This window comes from Ciconia boyciana, chromosome 22 (assembly GCF_034638445.1).
Source record: "Ciconia boyciana chromosome 22, ASM3463844v1, whole genome shotgun sequence".
Classification (NCBI taxonomy): domain Eukaryota; kingdom Metazoa; phylum Chordata; class Aves; order Ciconiiformes; family Ciconiidae; genus Ciconia; species Ciconia boyciana.
In genome coordinates, this window is record NC_132955.1 from 6,424,993 (window position 1) to 6,443,827 (window position 18,835).

At 58.2% G+C, this 18,835-nt stretch overlaps 3 protein-coding genes and 1 pseudogene across 3 annotated transcripts; 1 reads left to right on the forward strand and 3 right to left on the reverse strand.

Moving 5' to 3' along the window:
* On the reverse strand, positions 1–778 carry LOC140662375 (feather keratin 1-like). Its single transcript, XM_072885761.1, has 2 exons — positions 709–778; positions 1–317 (listed from the first exon to the last, which is right to left on the reverse strand). Exon 2 carries the CDS (start codon positions 313–315, stop codon positions 1–3), a length of 315 nt encoding a protein of 104 aa, XP_072741862.1. The 5' UTR covers positions 316–317; positions 709–778.
* A 7,496-nt stretch (positions 779–8,274) lies between these two features.
* Positions 8,275–9,051, reverse strand: LOC140662485 (feather keratin 1-like; annotated as a pseudogene).
* Positions 9,052–12,830: 3,779 nt separating this feature from the next.
* Positions 12,831–13,606, forward strand: LOC140662425 (feather beta keratin-like). Its single transcript, XM_072885865.1, has 2 exons — positions 12,831–12,906; positions 13,290–13,606. The coding sequence occupies exons 1-2, from the start codon at positions 12,831–12,833 to the stop codon at positions 13,604–13,606; spliced, it is 393 nt and encodes a 130-aa protein (XP_072741966.1).
* Positions 13,607–16,514: 2,908 nt separating this feature from the next.
* LOC140662424 (feather beta keratin-like) lies at positions 16,515–17,290 on the reverse strand. The gene is made up of 2 exons (XM_072885864.1): positions 17,215–17,290; positions 16,515–16,831 (listed from the first exon to the last, which is right to left on the reverse strand). The coding sequence occupies exons 1-2, from the start codon at positions 17,288–17,290 to the stop codon at positions 16,515–16,517; spliced, it is 393 nt and encodes a 130-aa protein (XP_072741965.1).
* Between the last annotated feature and the right edge of the window lie 1,545 nt (positions 17,291–18,835).

The window sequence follows — 18,835 nt, forward strand, 5'->3', positions numbered from 1 at the left end:
TTAGCAGGGGAGGCACCTCCTGCCGCAGTAGCGGCTGCCGAAGCCGGAGAGGCCAAAGCCCCCGGAGGAGATGGGCACTCCCTCAGAGCTGAGGATGCTGCCAACGGCGGCAGAGGTGGAGGACCCCACGGCGGTGCTCTGCGGGAAGGAGCTGAGGATGGGTCCGGGCAGGGTCACCACCACAGGGGAGGGCTGGATGACGACGGTGGAGTCCTGGCACTGCCTGACGCAGGGCTCATTGCAGCTGTTGGCCAGCGGGGTCGGGCCGCAGGGCTGGCATGGCGCACATGGCAGGCACTGGTTGTAGCAGGACATGTCTTGGGGCTGGAGGTGCACCTGGGAGAGAGGGTGGGGGGAAGCAGAGCCTGAGGGTGGGTGAGGAGCAGCCTGTCACACCACCACAAAGGAGCCGAGGCACCCACTGGAGACGAGAGCTGGAGACTGTGTAAGGAGGCCCACGGGCTTCTCGTCCCCCTCCGAAGAGCCCTGCCATGAGCAACCAAGCCCAGGGAGATCTCCGCCTAGCCCATAGCTCAGGAGACACCTCAGCCAAGACCCAGCCATGGCACACCTTCTGCCCCCTTCCCTCTCCCATGACAAGCAGCTCCGAGACCCGCATGGAACAAAGGGGCAGGTATGCGCTGAGAAATCCCCAAGAAGGAGGAGGACAAGGAGGAGGAGGAAGACAAGAAAGGGCTTCAGACTCACCTTGTTCCCAAGGAGATGGAGGTGAGAGGAGTGGACGAGAGAGTGAGGAGAAGGGCCCGCTTTTATACTGCTCCTGCTCCACCCCAGGCCCACAGTCACTGCACGCGGGCAGTAATTTTCCAGCAGGCTCACCTCCAAAGCAAAACATCCTACCTAATGGCACAGGTTGTGTTTTAGTTCCGTCAATGCTGTCATTTCATTTCCTCATTTCTCACATGCCTGGTCCGCGATGCAGGATCATTTCATGTGCTGGGATGAGAGGCCAAAGGATATCCCAGGCAGAATCGTGTCAGTGTGGGCAGAAGACGAGCCCAAGTGCTGGAGGGGTCCCGTGCAGGCAGGGGATGTTGGCTTGGGGCAGTGAAGTGCAATTGTTTGCAACCCCCTTTGCCGGAAGACGCCCAGCTCGGCCCCGTGCTGCGCACGTCAGCAGAGGACCCCAAGGGTTCCTCTTTTTAAGGACATGCCACGTGCTTCTCTCTCCTCCCTCTCCCTCAGCTCGCTCCAGCAATCGCTGGCCATTGCATCCCTGGGCAGCCAGGCTTTGCCAATGGTTTCAGCTGTCTTCCTCTTGATGCCCTTTGCTCCGGGGAGAACAGTTGCCAGGCTGTCTAAGTATGCAGGGCTGGGGTTAGGAAGGCCAAAGCCCACCTGGCGTTGAATCAGCAAAGCATGTGGAGGGCAACAAGAAAGTCTTCTTCCAGGTAGGTCAGCAGCAAAAGCAAGGCCAGGGCAAAGGCAACCCCAGCGTTGAACGGGGCAGCTTCCCGGGGGGGAATCCCGGCGGGGATATCCCGGATATCCCGGGGGGATATCCCCCGAGGGGATACAGGAAAGGTGGAGATACTCCAAGACTTCCTCGCCTTGGTCTTTTTCGGTAGTATTTGCTGTACAGAATTTGGGCTCCTGCCATTCCTCGGAACGTCTGGAGCAGGGAAGACTTACTCACAGTAGAGGAGGATCACGTCTGGGAACATGTAAACAGATTGGACTGACCTGGTGTCACTACAAGGCTGCCCTCAACTCCCTTTGAAAGTCACAGCAGTCCCAGAATGCATCTGAGGACTGGAAGAAAGCCAATGAGCCTCCTGTCTTCAAGAAGGGCATGAAACAGGAGCCGGAGAATGACAGGCCTGTCAGCCTCACCTCGATCCCTTGCAAAGGTGATGGAGCAAATCATCCGGGAAGCCCTTTCCCAAGATGAAAGGACAAGAAGGTGATTGTGAGTGGTCAGCATGGCTTTATGGAGGGCAAAGCAGGCCTGACAAACCTCATGGCCTTCTTTGAGGACGTGCCTGGCTCCGGTGGGTGAGGGAAGTGCAGCAAACGCTGTTAATCTCATCTAACCAAGGCTTTTGACGCTGTCTCCTGTAACAAGCCTTACAGACCAACTGACAAAATGCAGGCTAGGGAAGAGGGCAGTGCAGGGGACTGAAATCTGGCATGGCTGCTGGCCTCTAAGGGTTGTGATGAGTGGCACAAAGTCCAGGTGGAGGCCAGTCGCTCTTGGTGCACTGCAGGGACCCAGACTAGGGTCAGTATTGTATAACCCCTTTTTAATGACCTGCAGGGTTGGAAGGATTACACCCTCAGCAAGTCTGCGGATGACACACCACTTGGGGGAGGAGGGCGTTGATACAGCAGACAGCTGTGCTGCTGTTCAGAGGGATGTCAAGAGGGTGGAGACATGGGCAGACAGGAATTTCATGAGGTTCAGCCAAGGGAAATGCAAAAACCTCTTTACGCACAGTCCTGCAGTGGGGAGGAAGAACCTCATGCATCACTGCAGGCTGGGGCCAATGGCTGCAAAACAGCTTTGCAGCTGAGGACGTGGGTCCTGGTGGACACCATGAGGCAGCCCCGCGCCTTGCAGCAACGGCATCCAACAGCATCCTGGGCTGCATTAGGAAGAGGCTTGCTATCAGATTGCGGAAGGTGATCCCTCTTCTCTGCTCAGCACTGCTGAGACCACAACTGCCATGAACTGCGTCGTCCTCGTGGCCCTTTAGTACGAGAGAGGCACTGCCATACCGGAGCCCAGCAAAGGGCCACACAGACAAGTAAAGAATATTAAAGCAAAGCTCAGCTGGCTTTGAGTCTTGCAAGGGGCATCCAGAGAAACAGGCGAAAAGCATCGAGAGCAACATCCACCTCTACAAGAGTAGCTGAAGACTGATGGAGGAAAATGTGGGCCCGCTGCTGACTGGGGCAGCTGATTTCCTGACGAGTGGACAGAGAGCAAGCTGGCGGAAGTCAATGCCCTCTCTCTCTCAGTCTTCACCTACGAGGCCTCCCAGGCTGCTGTGCCTTCTGAAAGAGTCGAAGGAAGGAGGGGAGCCTTCCCAGCAGCGGGTGGGCATCAAACCAAGGACTGCCTGAGACAAGTCGACCCGTACAAGCCAGCTGATGTGCTCCAGGGCAGGGCTGCTGTACAGGTGGACCTAGACCGGCTCGAGGAATGGGCCCACAGGAGCCTCATGGCATCCAAGAAGGATAAATGGCAAGTCCTGCACCCGGAAAGGAAGAACCTCTTGCATCAGTACGGACTGGGGACTGAACTGTGCTATGAGCACAGACCTCCTCTGGGCAGATCTGCCCACGGGGGCAGGCTCAGCAACGGAGAGAGGCTTGGAGGGTGGAAGGGAGCAGATGCAGAGGCCTCATCTTCCTGGCCAAAGAGACCAGGCTGTGGTGAGGAGCTCTCCTGAAGACTCTGCAGAGGGAAAGAAAGGCTTGCATAAAACATCTCCCCACCGGCTGGGACTCATCCCTGGGTCCCAGGCAATACATCTTCTCCTGGCATTAGGGCACGCCTCCCCTCCCATGCCCCAAAGGCCTCCTCAGCCTGAAGCACAAATCAGCACCACTGGGGAGGCAAGAAGAGTTCCTCCAGCTCCCCAGGGAGTGACGGCTGGCAGGACCCTGCAGTGCCACGTGCCGGAGGATGCTCAGGGAGGGGATGTGCTCAGAAGGGCCCTGCGTACAAAAACAGCTCTCGGACTACATCAAGGAGGCCATGCACTTCCCTGCCCTGCAGACATGGAGGCAGCTGGGACGCGTCCCAGGAGGGCAAGGGAATGCCTTCAGTAGGCAAGCTTCCTGGGATAGACTCTCCCTACCCATGGCGAGTCACGCTCTAATTTTGGATTGGCCCTGTGTCAGCCTTTTGGTGTGAGGCCAAGCCAGGAGTGTGTGCTGTCTGCAGGTCCGTGTCCCGCGCAGGGCTGAATTCCCCTGCGGCCAGGGCAGTTCCATCCCGGCCCCGGGAAAACGAGCTCTGAGCACTGGGCTATGCCCAAGTACGCAGCTCCAGGAAGCCCTAGTGGCCATTGCCCTCAGCCTGACCTTCTTGCCCGCACTCCCGCAGCTTGGGGGGCTTGCAAGATGGTCAGCGTGTTTGGAGAAGTGGCCAGGCCTTTGTGTGTCCCGCAGGTCAGGGTCCAAAGCCTGCGGCCAAAGCGCATGGTGTTGTGAGGAGAGTGGGAGGAACAAGATGTTGTCCCGAGCCCCAACACCCCCCTCAGGTAGTGAGGAAGAACCCAACTCCACGGGGCTCCACTTGGGGCTTGTCTTCTGGGGCCGTACTGATATGTTCCTGCATGGGAAATCCTTGGGCTTCTCATCCCGGTACTCGAAAGGAGCCTCCGTGGCCGAGTGGCCATGTCAGAAATGAGGAAATGTAATGGCAGCGTTGACGGAAACCAAAACACAACCTCTGCCATTAGGTAGGATATTTTGCTCTGGAGGTGAGTCTGTTGGGAAATTACTGCCCTCGTCACCACTACTGCCCTCGTCACCATTACTGCCCACAGTCACTACTGCCAGGTGACTGTGCACCTGGGGCGATGCAGGAGCAGAATAAAAGCAGGCCCTTCTCACTCTCTCATCCACTCCTCTCGCCTCCATCTCCTTGGGAACAAGGTGAGTCTGAAGCCCTTTCTCCTCCTTCTCCTCCTCCTCTGGCATTCCTCAGCCCATACGTGCCCCTTTCTCCCATGTGGAGTTTTGGGACGGCTTGCCATGGGAGAGGGAAGGGGGCAGAAGGCGTGACATGGAGAGAGGCTGGGGCTTGGCTGAGGTGTCTCCTGAACTTGGGTAGGTGGGGATCTCCCTGGCCTTGGTCACTCTCGGCGGGGCTCTTCTGAGGGAAAGGAGAAGCCTGTGGGCCTCCCTACACAGTCTCCAGCTCTCATCTCCACTTCGTGCCTTGAGTCCCTCGTGCTGGGGTGACAGGCTGCTCCTTACCCATCTCCCCTGCTCTGCTTCCCCCTGCCCTCTCTCCCAGGTGCACCTCCAGCCCCAAGACATGTCCTGCTACAACCAGTGCCTGCCATGTGCGCCATGCCAGCCCTGCGGCCCGACCCCGCTGGCCAACAGCTGCAATGAGCCCTGCGTCAGGCAGTGCCAGGACTCCACCGTCGTCATCGAGCCCCCTCCTGTGGTGGTGACCCTGCCCGGACCCATCCTCAGCTCCTTCCCGCAGAGCACCGCCGTGGGGTCCTCCACCTCTGCCGCCGTTGGCAGCATCCTCAGCTCTGAGGGAGTGCCCATCTCCTCCGGGGGCTTTGGCCTCTCCGGCTTCGGCAGCCGCTACTGCGGCAGGAGGTGCCTCCCTGCTAAAGGTGCTGGCGATGGCCCTGGCGAAGGCCCCCAGGGACCCACAAGATGGTACCGGACTGGGGACGGAGCATTGTGGTGTTGCTTTCCGAGGGGCTGAGCAACCCCAGCACCCCTTGCAAAAGGACAGGGCCGGCCTGGGCTCTCCGAAAGCACGGCCCATGCCTGCCTTTCCCCTCTTCCACTCCCTCCTTTCCCTCCCGTGTCCTTCTTCTCTTGTGCTCCCCTGCGCTGTGAGCCCCACAAAGCCAGCCTAGGGAGGACCTGCTTGCCCTGCTCCCTCGATGGGGCAGGCAGATGGACACGTGGCGGGATCTCTGCCACAGCCATGGGTCGCAGACTGCTGCCTGCCCCTGCTTCTCCCTGCACTGGGGCCTCCACTCGGATCAGCCCCATTTCCCTCTTTTGACTCATTAAAGTTCTGCTGCATCCCACACCATGCCTTTGTCTCATCCTTTCGGCTGCACACGCTCTCCCAAGATGGCCAGGGAGAGAGATGTTGCTCAGGGGTGGTTCTGGGAGGGGTTTTGGGGGGATGGTTGTGCACTGACTGTTAACACAGCCTTGCTTTGAGTATCCTTAGTCGTGCATTGGGTGACCCTCTGCTTTCTGAACTTCTCTACCTATGTGGGGTATACGGGGATAGAATCAGCCAACGTAGTTCAGTCACTACCATAACTTTGTCGTGTACACCTTTTCTTTTTCCTTGGTGAGCTCAGCCTTGTGAAGCAAGTAGTCAGGAGTGGGGGGGGAAGAATGTGTTCTTGACAAGGCAGAGGCAATACCTTCGCTGGAAAGCCTCGGAGAACCGGTCCTAACCACAGCATGGAGATTTAGAGTTGCGGGGTGAGGAGAAGACCAGGTGGAAGATAAAAGCTTGAGAACAGTAAGGGAACATACTGCCACAGCATCTTTGGGAAAACATTGTCCCAACAGCTGGGGTCCACGGGTCTTGTGGTCTTCTAGCCGGTGCAGCAATGCTTTTTGCAATCTTGTTTCCTTCCACGGAGCATTCAGGAGAGCTCCTGCACGCTACCCGTCTCCTCAGCCGGGACGCTCATTGCCCTCACAGCCCTCCTCCTCATTGCTGGCCCTATCCCCAGTGGGCAGAGGCACAAAAGGCAGGCCTGGGAACATACGATCACAGCATAATCAAGTTGGAAAGGACCTCCAGAGGTCATCAGATCCGACCCCTTGCTCCAAGCTCAGTCAGCCACGAGCGTCCAAGGAGGGTTACTGCACAGCCTCCCCAGGCAACCTGTTCCACTGCTTGACTCTCCTCTTGGTGAAAACCATTTTCTTCCTATCAAGTCCAAACCTCTCATCTTTCAACATGAGCCCATTGTCTCTAGTCCTCCAACCACACGCTGCCACAGTGTTGAGCCTGGATCTGTCTTCTAGGGGACCTCACCACAGCTACTCCAAAGCTGCTCTTCGGTCTCCCACCAAGAGAGCGTCTTCTCTTCACGCTCAGCAAGCTGGACCAAGTGCTACAGCTCCTCACCATCCTGGACACCCTCTGCTGAACTCATTCCACTTGGTCAAGGTCTTTCTTACATGACACCTTTCTTGTATTTAGAGCAGCGGTTTAGATGCCATCAGGTGAGTGCTGAGCGGAGTGGGATACTCGCTACCCTCTATCTCCTAGCTCAGGTCCTGCTCATACTGCCCGGGATGCTGAGGAAAGCCCTTGATGTCCAGGAACAGTGCTGGGAGTCCCACTTGTTTTGATGGGGTTACCACACAAGCACCTTTTCCTGGCCCTGCTTTTGGGCTGCTGCTTCTCAGGGGTGGAAGCATGTGTGGAGAGACAGGGTCTGTTGCTACCAAGCCAGCTGCCATTGGAGGCTCTGGACCACGCCCAGCTGTGTCCTGCAGCAGTTCAGCTCCTCTCCTTCCTCAGCTGTGAGTCTTTCTGCAGCCTTTGCTGCTGGTCACTGCACTGCTCTGGAGAGCTCCTGGACAACCCTTTGAGACACCCAGCCCACACCCGCTGCCCCTCTTCCTGCCCTGAGTCTCTCCCTGCCTCCCTCTCCCCAGAAACTTTTCCAGGAAGCCCTGGGCACAGACAGCGAAGGAGCGGGGCAAGGAGGACATGCACTGCCCGTGGGCCTGTGGGGTGTGCTGACCCCAGCAAGCACTAAGCACCCACCAGCTTTTCTCTTAATCTGCTGTCCCAGTGCGACGGGGGGAGAATTGGAAGAGCAAGAGAGCAAAACACCCTTGGGTCGAGATTAAGGACAGTCTAAGAGGGGATGGGAAAAAAGAGAAAAAAGCAAGTGATGTAAAGGCAATCGCCCACCACCTCGCACCAGCAGACCAAATGCCCAGCCAGCCTCTGAAGAACAGCTACTTTCGAAAGACTGCCCACAGTCTTTCAGTTAACAATCATTGTGTTAACAACCACTGCACAACCATCCCCAAAACCCCCCCTCCCAGAATCACCCCGAGGAATACCTCTCTCCCTGGCCATCTCTAGGAGAGCGCCTGCAGGGGAAAGGATGACACAGAGGCGTGGGCTGGGATGCAGCAGAACTTTAATGAGTCAAAAGAGGGAAGCGAGGGCACTCTGAGTGGAGATCCCGGTGCAGGGAGAACCAGGAGCAGACGAGTCTGTGCCCCACGGCTGTGGCAGAGATCCCGCCACGTGTCCATCTGCCTGCCCCATCGAGGGAGCAGGCAGACCAGGTCTTCCCTAGGCTGGCTTTGTGGGGCTCACAGCGCAGGGGAGCACAAGAGAAGAAGGACACGGGAGGGAAAGGAGGGAGTGGAAGAGGGGAAAGGCAGGCATGGGCCGTGCTTTCGGAGAGCCCCGGCTGGCCCTGTCCTTTGCAAGGGGTGCTGGGGTTGCGCAGCCCCTCGGAAAGCGACACCGCAGCGCTCCGTCCCCAGTCCGGTACCATCTTGTGGGTCCCCTGGGGGCCTTCGCCAGGGCCATCGCCAGCACCTTTAGCAGGGGAGGCACCTCCTGCCGCAGTAGCGGCTGCCGAAGCCGGAGAGGCCAAAGCCCCGGAGGAGATGGGCACTCCCTCAGAGCTGAGGATGCTGCCAACGGCGGCAGAGGTGGAGGACCCCACGGCGGTGCTCTGCGGGAAGGAGCTGAGGATGGGTCCGGGCAGGGTCACCACCACAGGGGAGGGCTGGATGACGACGGTGGAGTCCTGGCACTGCCTGACGCAGGGCTCATTGCAGCTGTTGGCCAGCGGGGTCGGGCCGCAGGGCTGGCATGGCGCACATGGCAGGCACTGGTTGTAGCAGGACATGTCTTGGGGCTGGAGGTGCACCTGGGAGAGAGGGTGGGGGGAAGCAGAGCCTGAGGGTGGGTGAGGAGCAGCCTGTCACACCACCACAAAGGAGCCGAGGCACCCACTGGAGACGAGAGCTGGAGACTGTGTAAGGAGGCCCACGGGCTTCTCGTCCCCCTCCGAAGAGCCCTGCCATGAGCAACCAAGCCCAGGGAGATCTCCGCCTAGCCCATAGCTCAGGAGACACCTCAGCCAAGACCCAGCCATGGCACACCTTCTGCCCCCTTCCCTCTCCCATGACAAGCAGCTCCGAGACCCGCATGGAACAAAGGGGCAGGTATGCGCTGAGAAATCCCCAAGAAGGAGGAGGACAAGGAGGAGGAGGAAGACAAGAAAGGGCTTCAGACTCACCTTGTTCCCAAGGAGATGGAGGTGAGAGGAGTGGACGAGAGAGTGAGGAGAAGGGCCCGCTTTTATACTGCTCCTGCTCCACCCCAGGCCCACAGTCACTGCACGCGGGCAGTAATTTTCCAGCAGGCTCACCTCCAAAGCAAAACATCCTACCTAATGGCACAGGTTGTGTTTTAGTTCCGTCAATGCTGTCATTTCATTTCCTCATTTCTCACATGCCTGGTCCGCGATGCAGGATCATTTCATGTGCTGGGATGAGAGGCCAAAGGATATCCCAGGCAGAATCGTGTCAGTGTGGGCAGAAGACGAGCCCAAGTGCTGGAGGGGTCCCGTGCAGGCAGGGGATGTTGGCTTGGGGCAGTGAAGTGCAATTGTTTGCAACCCCCTTTGCCGGAAGACGCCCAGCTCGGCCCCGTGCTGCGCACGTCAGCAGAGGACCCCAAGGGTTCCTCTTTTTAAGGACATGCCACGTGCTTCTCTCTCCTCCCTCTCCCTCAGCTCGCTCCAGCAATCGCTGGCCATTGCATCCCTGGGCAGCCAGGCTTTGCCAATGGTTTCAGCTGTCTTCCTCTTGATGCCCTTTGCTCCGGGGAGAACAGTTGCCAGGCTGTCTAAGTATGCAGGGCTGGGGTTAGGAAGGCCAAAGCCCACCTGGCGTTGAATCAGCAAAGCATGTGGAGGGCAACAAGAAAGTCTTCTTCCAGGTAGGTCAGCAGCAAAAGCAAGGCCAGGGCAAAGGCAACCCCAGCGTTGAACGGGGCAGCTTCCCGGGGGGGAATCCCGGCGGGGATATCCCGGATATCCCGGGGGGATATCCCCCGAGGGGATACAGGAAAGGTGGAGATGCTCCAAGATTTCCTCGCCTTGGTCTTTTTCGGTAGTATTTGCTGTACAGAATTTGGGCTCCTGCCATTCCTCGGAACGTCTGGAGCAGGGAAGACTTACTCACAGTAGAGGAGGATCACGTCTGGGAACATGTAAACAGATTGGACTGACCTGGTGTCACTACAAGGCTGCCCTCAACTCCCTTTGAAAGTCACAGCAGTCCCAGAATGCATCTGAGGACTGGAAGAAAGCCAATGAGCCTCCTGTCTTCAAGAAGGGCATGAAACAGGAGCCGGAGAATGACAGGCCTGTCAGCCTCACCTCGATCCCTTGCAAAGGTGATGGAGCAAATCATCCGGGAAGCCCTTTCCCAAGATGAAAGGACAAGAAGGTGATTGTGAGTGGTCAGCATGGCTTTATGGAGGGCAAAGCAGGCCTGACAAACCTCATGGCCTTCTTTGAGGACGTGCCTGGCTCCGGTGGGTGAGGGAAGTGCAGCAAACGCTGTTAATCTCATCTAACCAAGGCTTTTGACGCTGTCTCCTGTAACAAGCCTTACAGACCAACTGACAAAATGCAGGCTAGGGAAGAGGGCAGTGCAGGGGACTGAAATCTGGCATGGCTGCTGGCCTCTAAGGGTTGTGATGAGTGGCACAAAGTCCAGGTGGAGGCCAGTCGCTCTTGGTGCACTGCAGGGACCCAGACTAGGGTCAGTATTGTTTAACCCCTTTTTTAATGACCTGCAGGGTTGGAAGGATTACACCCTCAGCAAGTCTGCGGATGACACACCACTTGGGGGAGGAGGGCGTTGATACAGCAGACAGCTGTGCTGCTGTTCAGAGGGATGTCAAGAGGGTGGAGACATGGGCAGACAGGAATTTCATGAGGTTCAGCCAAGGGAAATGCAAAAACCTCTTTACGCACAGTCCTGCAGTGGGGGAGGAAGAACCTCATGCATCACTGCAGGCTGGGGCCAATGGGCTGCAAAACAGCTTTGCAGCTGAGGACGTGGGTCCTGGTGGACACCATGAGGCAGCCCCGCGCCCTTGCAGCAACGGCATCCAACAGCATCCTGGGCTGCATTAGGAAGAGGCTTGCTATCAGATTGCGGAAGGTGATCCCTCTTCTCTGCTCAGCACTGCTGAGACCACAACTGCCATGAACTGCGTCGTCCTCGTGGCCCTTTAGTACGAGAGAGGCACTGCCATACCGGAGCCCAGCAAAGGGCCACACAGACAAGTAAAGAATATTAAAGCAAAGCTCAGCTGGCTTTGAGTCTTGCAAGGGGCATCCAGAGAAACAGGCGAAAAGCATCGAGAGCAACATCCACCTCTACAAGAGTAGCTGAAGACTGATGGAGGAAAATGTGGGCCCGCTGCTGACTGGGGCAGCTGATTTCCTGACGAGTGGACAGAGAGCAAGCTGGCGGAAGTCAATGCCCTCTCTCTCTCAGTCTTCACCTACGAGGCCTCCCAGGCTGCTGTGCCTTCTGAAAGAGTCGAAGGAAGGAGGGGAGCCTTCCCAGCAGCGGGTGGGCATCAAACCAAGGACTGCCTGAGACAAGTCGACCCGTACAAGCCAGCTGATGTGCTCCAGGGCAGGGCTGCTGTACAGGTGGACCTAGACCGGCTCGAGGAATGGGCCCACAGGAGCCTCATGGCATCCAAGAAGGATAAATGGCAAGTCCTGCACCCGGAAAGGAAGAACCTCTTGCATCAGTACGGACTGGGGACTGAACTGTGCTATGAGCACAGACCTCCTCTGGGCAGATCTGCCCACGGGGGCAGGCTCAGCAACGGAGAGAGGCTTGGAGGGTGGAAGGGAGCAGATGCAGAGGCCTCATCTTCCTGGCCAAAGAGACCAGGCTGTGGTGAGGAGCTCTCCTGAAGACTCTGCAGAGGGAAAGAAAGGCTTGCATAAAACATCTCCCCACCGGCTGGGACTCATCCCTGGGTCCCAGGCAATACATCTTCTCCTGGCATTAGGGCACGCCTCCCCTCCCATGCCCCAAAGGCCTCCTCAGCCTGAAGCACAAATCAGCACCACTGGGGAGGCAAGAAGAGTTCCTCCAGCTCCCCAGGGAGTGACGGCTGGCAGGACCCTGCAGTGCCACGTGCCGGAGGATGCTCAGGGAGGGGATGTGCTCAGAAGGGCCCTGCGTACAAAAACAGCTCTCGGACTACATCAAGGAGGCCATGCACTTCCCTGTCCTGCAGACATGGAGGCAGCTGGGACGCGTCCCAGGAGGGCAAGGGAATGCCTTCAGTAGGCAAGCTTCCTGGGATAGACTCTCCCTACCCATGGCGAGTCACGCTCTAATTTTGGATTGGCCCTGTGTCAGCCTTTTGGTGTGAGGCCAAGCCAGGAGTGTGTGCTGTCTGCAGGTCCGTGTCCCGCGCAGGGCTGAATTCCCCTGCGGCCAGGGCAGTTCCATCCCGGCCCCGGGAAAACGAGCTCTGAGCACTGGGCTATGCCCAAGTACGCAGCTCCAGGAAGCCCTAGTGGCCATTGCCCTCAGCCTGACCTTCTTGCCCGCACTCCCGCAGCTTGGGGGGCTTGCAAGATGGTCAGCGTGTTTGGAGAAGTGGCCAGGCCTTTGTGTGTCCCGCAGGTCAGGGTCCAAAGCCTGCGGCCAAAGCGCATGGTGTTGTGAGGAGAGTGGGAGGAACAAGATGTTGTCCCGAGCCCCAACACCCCCCTCAGGTAGTGAGGAAGAACCCAACTCCACGGGGCTCCACTTGGGGCTTGTCTTCTGGGGCCGTACTGATATGTTCCTGCATGGGAAATCCTTGGGCTTCTCATCCCGGTACTCGAAAGGAGCCTCCGTGGCCGAGTGGCCATGTCAGAAATGAGGAAATGTAATGGCAGCGTTGACGGAAACCAAAACACAACCTCTGCCATTAGGTAGGATATTTTGCTCTGGAGGTGAGTCTGTTGGGAAATTACTGCCCTCGTCACCACTACTGCCCTCGTCACCATTACTGCCCACAGTCACTACTGCCAGGTGACTGTGCACCTGGGGCGATGCAGGAGCAGAATAAAAGCAGGCCCTTCTCACTCTCTCATCCACTCCTCTCGCCTCCATCTCCTTGGGAACAAGGTGAGTCTGAAGCCCTTTCTCCTCCTTCTCCTCCTCCTCTGGCATTCCTCAGCCCATACGTGCCCCTTTCTCCCAAGTGGAGTTTTGGGACGGCTTGCCATGGGAGAGGCAACGGGGCAGAAGGCGTGACATGGAGAGAGGCTGGGGCTTGGCTGAGGTGTCTCCTGAACTTGGGTAGGTGGGGATCTCCCTGGCCTTGGTCACTCTTGGCGGGGCTCTTCTGAGGGAAAGGAGAAGCCTGTGGGCCTCCCTACACAGTCTCCAGCTCTCATCTCCACTTCGTGCCTTGAGTCCCTCGTGCTGGGGTGACAGGCTGCTCCTTACCCATCTCCCCTGCTCTGCTTCCCCCTGCCCTCTCTCCCAGGTGCACCTCCAGCCCCAAGACATGTCCTGCTACAACCAGTGCCTGCCATGTGCGCCATGCCAGCCCTCCGGCCCGACCCCGCTGGCCAACAGCTGCAATGAGCCCTGTGTCAGGCAGTGCCAGGACTCCACCGTCGTCATCGAGCCCCCTCCTGTGGTGGTGACCCTGCCCGGACCCATCCTCAGCTCCTTCCCGCAGAGCACCGCCGTGGGGTCCTCCACCTCTGCCGCCGTTGGCAGCATCCTCAGCTCTGAGGGAGTGCCCATCTCCTCCGGGGGCTTTGGCCTCTCCGGCTTCGGCAGCCGCTACTGCGGCAGGAGGTGCCTCCCCTGCTAAAGGTGCTGGCGATGGCCCTGGCGAAGGCCCCCAGGGACCCACAAGATGGTACCGGACTGGGGACGGAGCATTGTGGTGTTGCTTTCCGAGGGGCTGAGCAACCCCAGCACCCCTTGCAAAAGGACAGGGCCAGCCTGGGCTCTCCGAAAGCACGGCCCATGCCTGCCTTTCCCCTCTTCCACTCCCTCCTTTCCCTCCCGTGTCCTTCTTCTCTTGTGCTCCCCTGCGCTGTGAGCCCCACAAAGCCAGCCTAGGGAGGACCTGGTCTGCCTGCTCCCTCGATGGGGCAGGCAGATGGACGCGTGGCGGGATCTCTGCCACAGCCGTGGGGCACAGACTGCTGCCTGCCCCTGCTTCTCCCTGCACCGGGATCTCCACTCAGAGTCAGCCCTCATTTCCCTCTTTTGACTCATTAAAGTTCTGCTGCATCCCAGCCCACGCCTCTGTGTCATCCTTTCCCCTGCAGGCGCTCTCCTAGAGATGGCCAGGGAGAGAGGTATTCCTCGGGGTGATTCTGGGGGGGGGGCTTTTGGGGATGGTTGTGCAGTGGTTGTTAACACAATGATTGTTAACTGAAAGACTGTGGGCAGTCTTTCGAAAGTAGCTGTTCTTCAGAGGCTGGCTGGGCATTTGGTCTGCTGGTGCGAGGTGGTGGGCGATTGCCTTTACATCACTTGCTTTTTTCTCTTTTTTCCCATCCCCTCTTAGACTGTCCTTAATCTCGACCCAAGGGTGTTTTGCTCTCTTGCTCTTCCAATTCTCCCCCCGTCGCACTGGGACAGCAGATTAAGAGAAAAGCTGGTGGGTGCTTAGTGCTTGCTGGGGTCAGCACACCCCACAGGCCCACGGGCAGTGCATGTCCTCCTTGCCCCGCTCCTTCGCTGTCTGTGCCCAGGGCTTCCTGGAAAAGTTTCTGGGGAGAGGGAGGCAGGGAGAGACTCAGGGCAGGAAGAGGGGCAGCGGGTGTGGGCTGGGTGTCTCAAAGGGTTGTCCAGGAGCTCTCCAGAGCAGTGCAGTGACCAGCAGCAAAGGCTGCAGAAAGACTCACAGCTGAGGAAGGAGAGGAGCTGAACTGCTGCAGGACACAGCTGGGCGTGGTCCAGAGCCTCCAATGGCAGCTGGCTTGGTAGCAACAGACCCTGTCTCTCCACACATGCTTCCACCCCTGAGAAGCAGCAGCCCAAAAGCAGGGCCAGGAAAAGGTGCTTGTGTGGTAACCCCATCAAAACAAGTGGGACTCCCAGCACTGTTCCTGGACATCAAGGGCTTTCCTCAGCATCCCGGGCAGTATGAGCAGGACCTGAGCTAGGAGATAGAGGGTAGCGAGTATCCCACTCCGCTCAACACTCACCTGATGGCATCTAAACCGCTGCTCTAAATACAAGAAAGGTGTCATGTAAGAAAGACCTTGACCAAGTGGAATGAGTTCAGCAGAGGGTGTCCAGGATGGTGAGGAGCTGTAGCACTTGGTCCAGCTTGCTGAGCGTGAAGAGAAGACGCTCTCTTGGTGGGAGACCGAAGAGCAGCTTTGGAGTAGCTGTGGTGAGGTCCCCTAGAAGACAGATCCAGGCTCAACACTGTGGCAGCGTGTGGTTGGAGGACTAGAGACAATGGGCTCATGTTGAAAGATGAGAGGTTTGGACTTGATAGGAAGAAAATGGTTTTCACCAAGAGGAGAGTCAAGCAGTGGAACAGGTTGCCTGGGGAGGCTGTGCAGTAACCCTCCTTGGACGCTCGTGGCTGACTGAGCTTGGAGCAAGGGGTCGGATCTGATGACCTCTGGAGGTCCTTTCCAACTTGATTATGCTGTGATCGTATGTTCCCAGGCCTGCCTTTTTGTGCCTCTGCCCACTGGGGATAGGGCCAGCAATGAGGAGGAGGGCTGTGAGGGCAATGAGCGTCCCGGCTGAGGAGACGGGTAGCGTGCAGGAGCTCTCCTGAATGCTCCGTGGAAGGAAACAAGATTGCAAAAGCATTGCTGCACCAGCTAGAAGACCACAAGACCCGTGGACCCCAGCTGTTGGGACAATGTTTTCCCAAAGATGCTGTGGCAGTATGTTCCCTTACTGTTCTCAAGCTTTTATCTTCCACCTGGTCTTCTCCTCACCCCGCAACTCTAAATCTCCATGCTGTGGTTAGGACCGGTTCTCCAAGGCTTTCCAGGAAGGTATTGCCTCTGCCTTGTCAAGAACACATTCTTCCCCCCCCACTCCTGACTACTTGCTTCACAAGGCTGAGCTCACCAAGGAAAAAGAAAAGGTGTACACGACAAAGTTATGGTAGTGACTGAACTACGTTGGCTGATTCTATCCCCGTATACCCCACATAGGTAGAGAAGTTCAGAAAGCAGAGGGTCACCCAATGCACGACTAAGGATACTCAAAGCAAGGCTGTGTTAACAGTCAGTGCACAACCATCCCCCCAAAACCCCTCCCAGAACCACCCCTGAGCAACATCTCTCTCCCTGGCCATCTTGGGAGAGCGTGTGCAGGGGAAAGGATGAGACAAAGGCATGGTGTGGGATGCAGCAGAACTTTAATGAGTCAAAAGAGGGAAATGGGGCTGATCCGAGTGGAGGCCCCAGTGCAGGGAGAAGCAGGGGCAGGCAGCAGTCTGCGACCCATGGCTGTGGCAGAGATCCCGCCAGGTCCTCCCTAGGCTGGCTTTGTGGGGCTCACAGCGCAGGGGAGCACAAGAGAAGAAGGACACGGGAGGGAAAGGAGGGAGTGGAAGAGGGGAAAGGCAGGCATGGGCCGTGCTTTCGGAGAGCCCAGGCTGGCCCTGTCCTTTTGCAAGGGGTGCTGGGGTTGCTCAGCCCCTCGGAAAGCAACACCACAGTGCTCCGTCCCCAGTCCGGTACCATCTTGTGGGTCCCTGGGGGCCTTCGCCAGGGCCATCGCCAGCACCTTTAGCAGGGGAGGCACCTCCTGCCGCAGTAGCGGCTGCCGAAGCCGGAGAGGCCAAAGCCCCCGGAGGAGATGGGCACTCCCTCAGAGCTGAGGATGCTGCCAACGGCGGCAGAGGTGGAGGACCCCACGGCGGTGCTCTGCGGGAAGGAGCTGAGGATGGGTCCGGGCAGGGTCACCACCACAGGAGGGGGCTCGATGACGACGGTGGAGTCCTGGCACTGCCTGACACAGGGCTCATTGCAGCTGTTGGCCAGCGGGGTCGGGCCGGAGGGCCGGCATGGCGCACATGGCAGGCACTGGTTGTAGCAGGACATGTCTTGGGGCTGGAGGTGCACCTGGGAGAGAGGGCAGGGGGAAGCAGAGCAGGGGAGATGGGTAAGGAGCAGCCTGTCACCCCAGCACGAGGGACTCAAGGCACGAAGTGGAGATGAGAGCTGGAGACTGTGTAGGGAGGCCCACAGGCTTCTCCTTTCCCTCAGAAGAGCCCCGCCAAGAGTGACCAAGGCCAGGGAGATCCCCACCTACCCAAGTTCAGGAGACACCTCAGCCAAGCCCCAGCCTCTCTCCATGTCACGCCTTCTGCCCCCTTCCCTCTCCCATGGCAAGCCGTCCCAAAACTCCACTTGGGAGAAAGGGGCACGTATGGGCTGAGGAATGCCAGAGGAGGAGGAGAAGGAGGAGAAAGGGCTTCAGACTCACCTTGTTCCCAAGGAGATGGAGGCGAGAGGAGTGGATGAGAGAGTGAGAAGGGCCTGCTTTTATTCTGCTCCTGCATCGCCCCAGGTGCACAGTCACCTGGCAGTAGTGACTGTGGGCAGTAATGGTGACGAGGGCAGTAGTGGTGACGAGGGCAGTAATTTCCCAACAGACTCACCTCCAGAGCAAAATATCCTACCTAATGGCAGAGGTTGTGTTTTGGTTTCCGTCAACGCTGCCATTACATTTCCTCATTTCTGACATGGCCACTCGGCCACGGAGGCTCCTTTCGAGTACCGGGATGAGAAGCCCAAGGATTTCCCATGCAGGAACATATCAGTACGGCCCCAGAAGACAAGCCCCAGGTGGAGCCCCGTGGAGTTGGGTTCTTCCTCACTACCTGAGGGGGGTGTTGGGGCTCGGGACAACATCTTGTTCCTCCCACTCTCCTCACAACACCATGCGCTTTGGCCGCAGGCTTTGGACCCTGACCTGCGGGACACACAAAGGCCTGGCCACTTCTCCAAACACGCTGACCATCTTGCAAGCCCCCCAAGCTGCGGGAGTGCGGGCAAGAAGGTCAGGCTGAGGGCAATGGCCACTAGGGCTTCCTGGAGCTGCGTACTTGGGCATAGCCCAGTGCTCAGAGCTCGTTTTCCCGGGGCCGGGATGGAACTGCCCTGGCCGCAGGGGAATTCAGCCCTGCGCGGGACACGGACCTGCAGACAGCACACACTCCTGGCTTGGCCTCACACCAAAAGGCTGACACAGGGCCAATCCAAAATTAGAGCGTGACTCGCCATGGGTAGGGAGAGTCTATCCCAGGAAGCTTGCCTACTGAAGGCATTCCCTTGCCCTCCTGGGACGCGTCCCAGCTGCCTCCATGTCTGCAGGGCAGGGAAGTGCATGGCCTCCTTGATGTAGTCCGAGAGCTGTTTTTGTACGCAGGGCCCTTCTGAGCACATCCCTCCCTGAGCATCCTCAGGCACGTGGCACTGCAGGGTCCTGCCAGCCGTCACTCCCTGGGGAGCTGGAGGAACTCTTCTTGCCTCCCCAGTGGTGCTGATTTGTGCTTCAGGCTGAGGAGGCCTTTGGGGCATGGGAGGAGGCGTGCCCTAATGCCAGGAGAAGATGTATTGCCTGGGACCCAGGGATGAGTCCCAGCCGGTGGGGAGATGTTTTATGCAAGCCTTTCTTTCCCTCTGCAGAGTCTTCAGGAGAGCTCCTCACCACAGCCTGGTCTCTTTGGCCAGGAAGATGAGGCCTCTGCATCTGCTCCCTTCCACCCTCCAAGCCTCTCTCCGTTGCTGAGCCTGCCCCCGTGGGCAGATCTGCCCAGAGGAGGTCTGTGCTCATAGCACAGTTCAGTCCCCAGTCCGTACTGATGCAAGAGGTTCTTCCTTTCCGGGTGCAGGACTTGCCATTTATCCTTCTTGGATGCCATGAGGCTCCTGTGGGCCCATTCCTCGAGCCGGTCTAGGTCCACCTGTACAGCAGCCCTGCCCTGGAGCACATCAGCTGGCTTGTACGGGTCGACTTGTCTCAGGCAGTCCTTGGTTTGATGCCCACCCGCTGCTGGGAAGGCTCCGCCTCCTTCCTTCGACTCTTTCAGAAGGCACAGCAG

Excerpts from the sequence above, each read along its gene's own strand:
- LOC140662425 (XM_072885865.1), top strand. The coding sequence starts at position 12,831 with ATGCAGGAGCAGAATAAAAGCAGGCCCTTCTCACTCTCTCATCCACTC. Across the intron at positions 12,907-13,289 it reads TCCATCTCCTTGGGAACAAG|ACATGTCCTGCTACAACCAG; the intron begins GTGAGTCTGAAG and ends TCCAGCCCCAAG.
- LOC140662375 (XM_072885761.1), bottom strand. The coding sequence starts at position 315 with ATGTCCTGCTACAACCAGTGCCTGCCATGTGCGCCATGCCAGCCCTGC.
- LOC140662424 (XM_072885864.1), bottom strand. The coding sequence starts at position 17,290 with ATGCAGGAGCAGAATAAAAGCAGGCCCTTCTCACTCTCTCATCCACTC. Across the intron at positions 16,832-17,214 it reads TCCATCTCCTTGGGAACAAG|ACATGTCCTGCTACAACCAG; the intron begins GTGAGTCTGAAG and ends TCCAGCCCCAAG.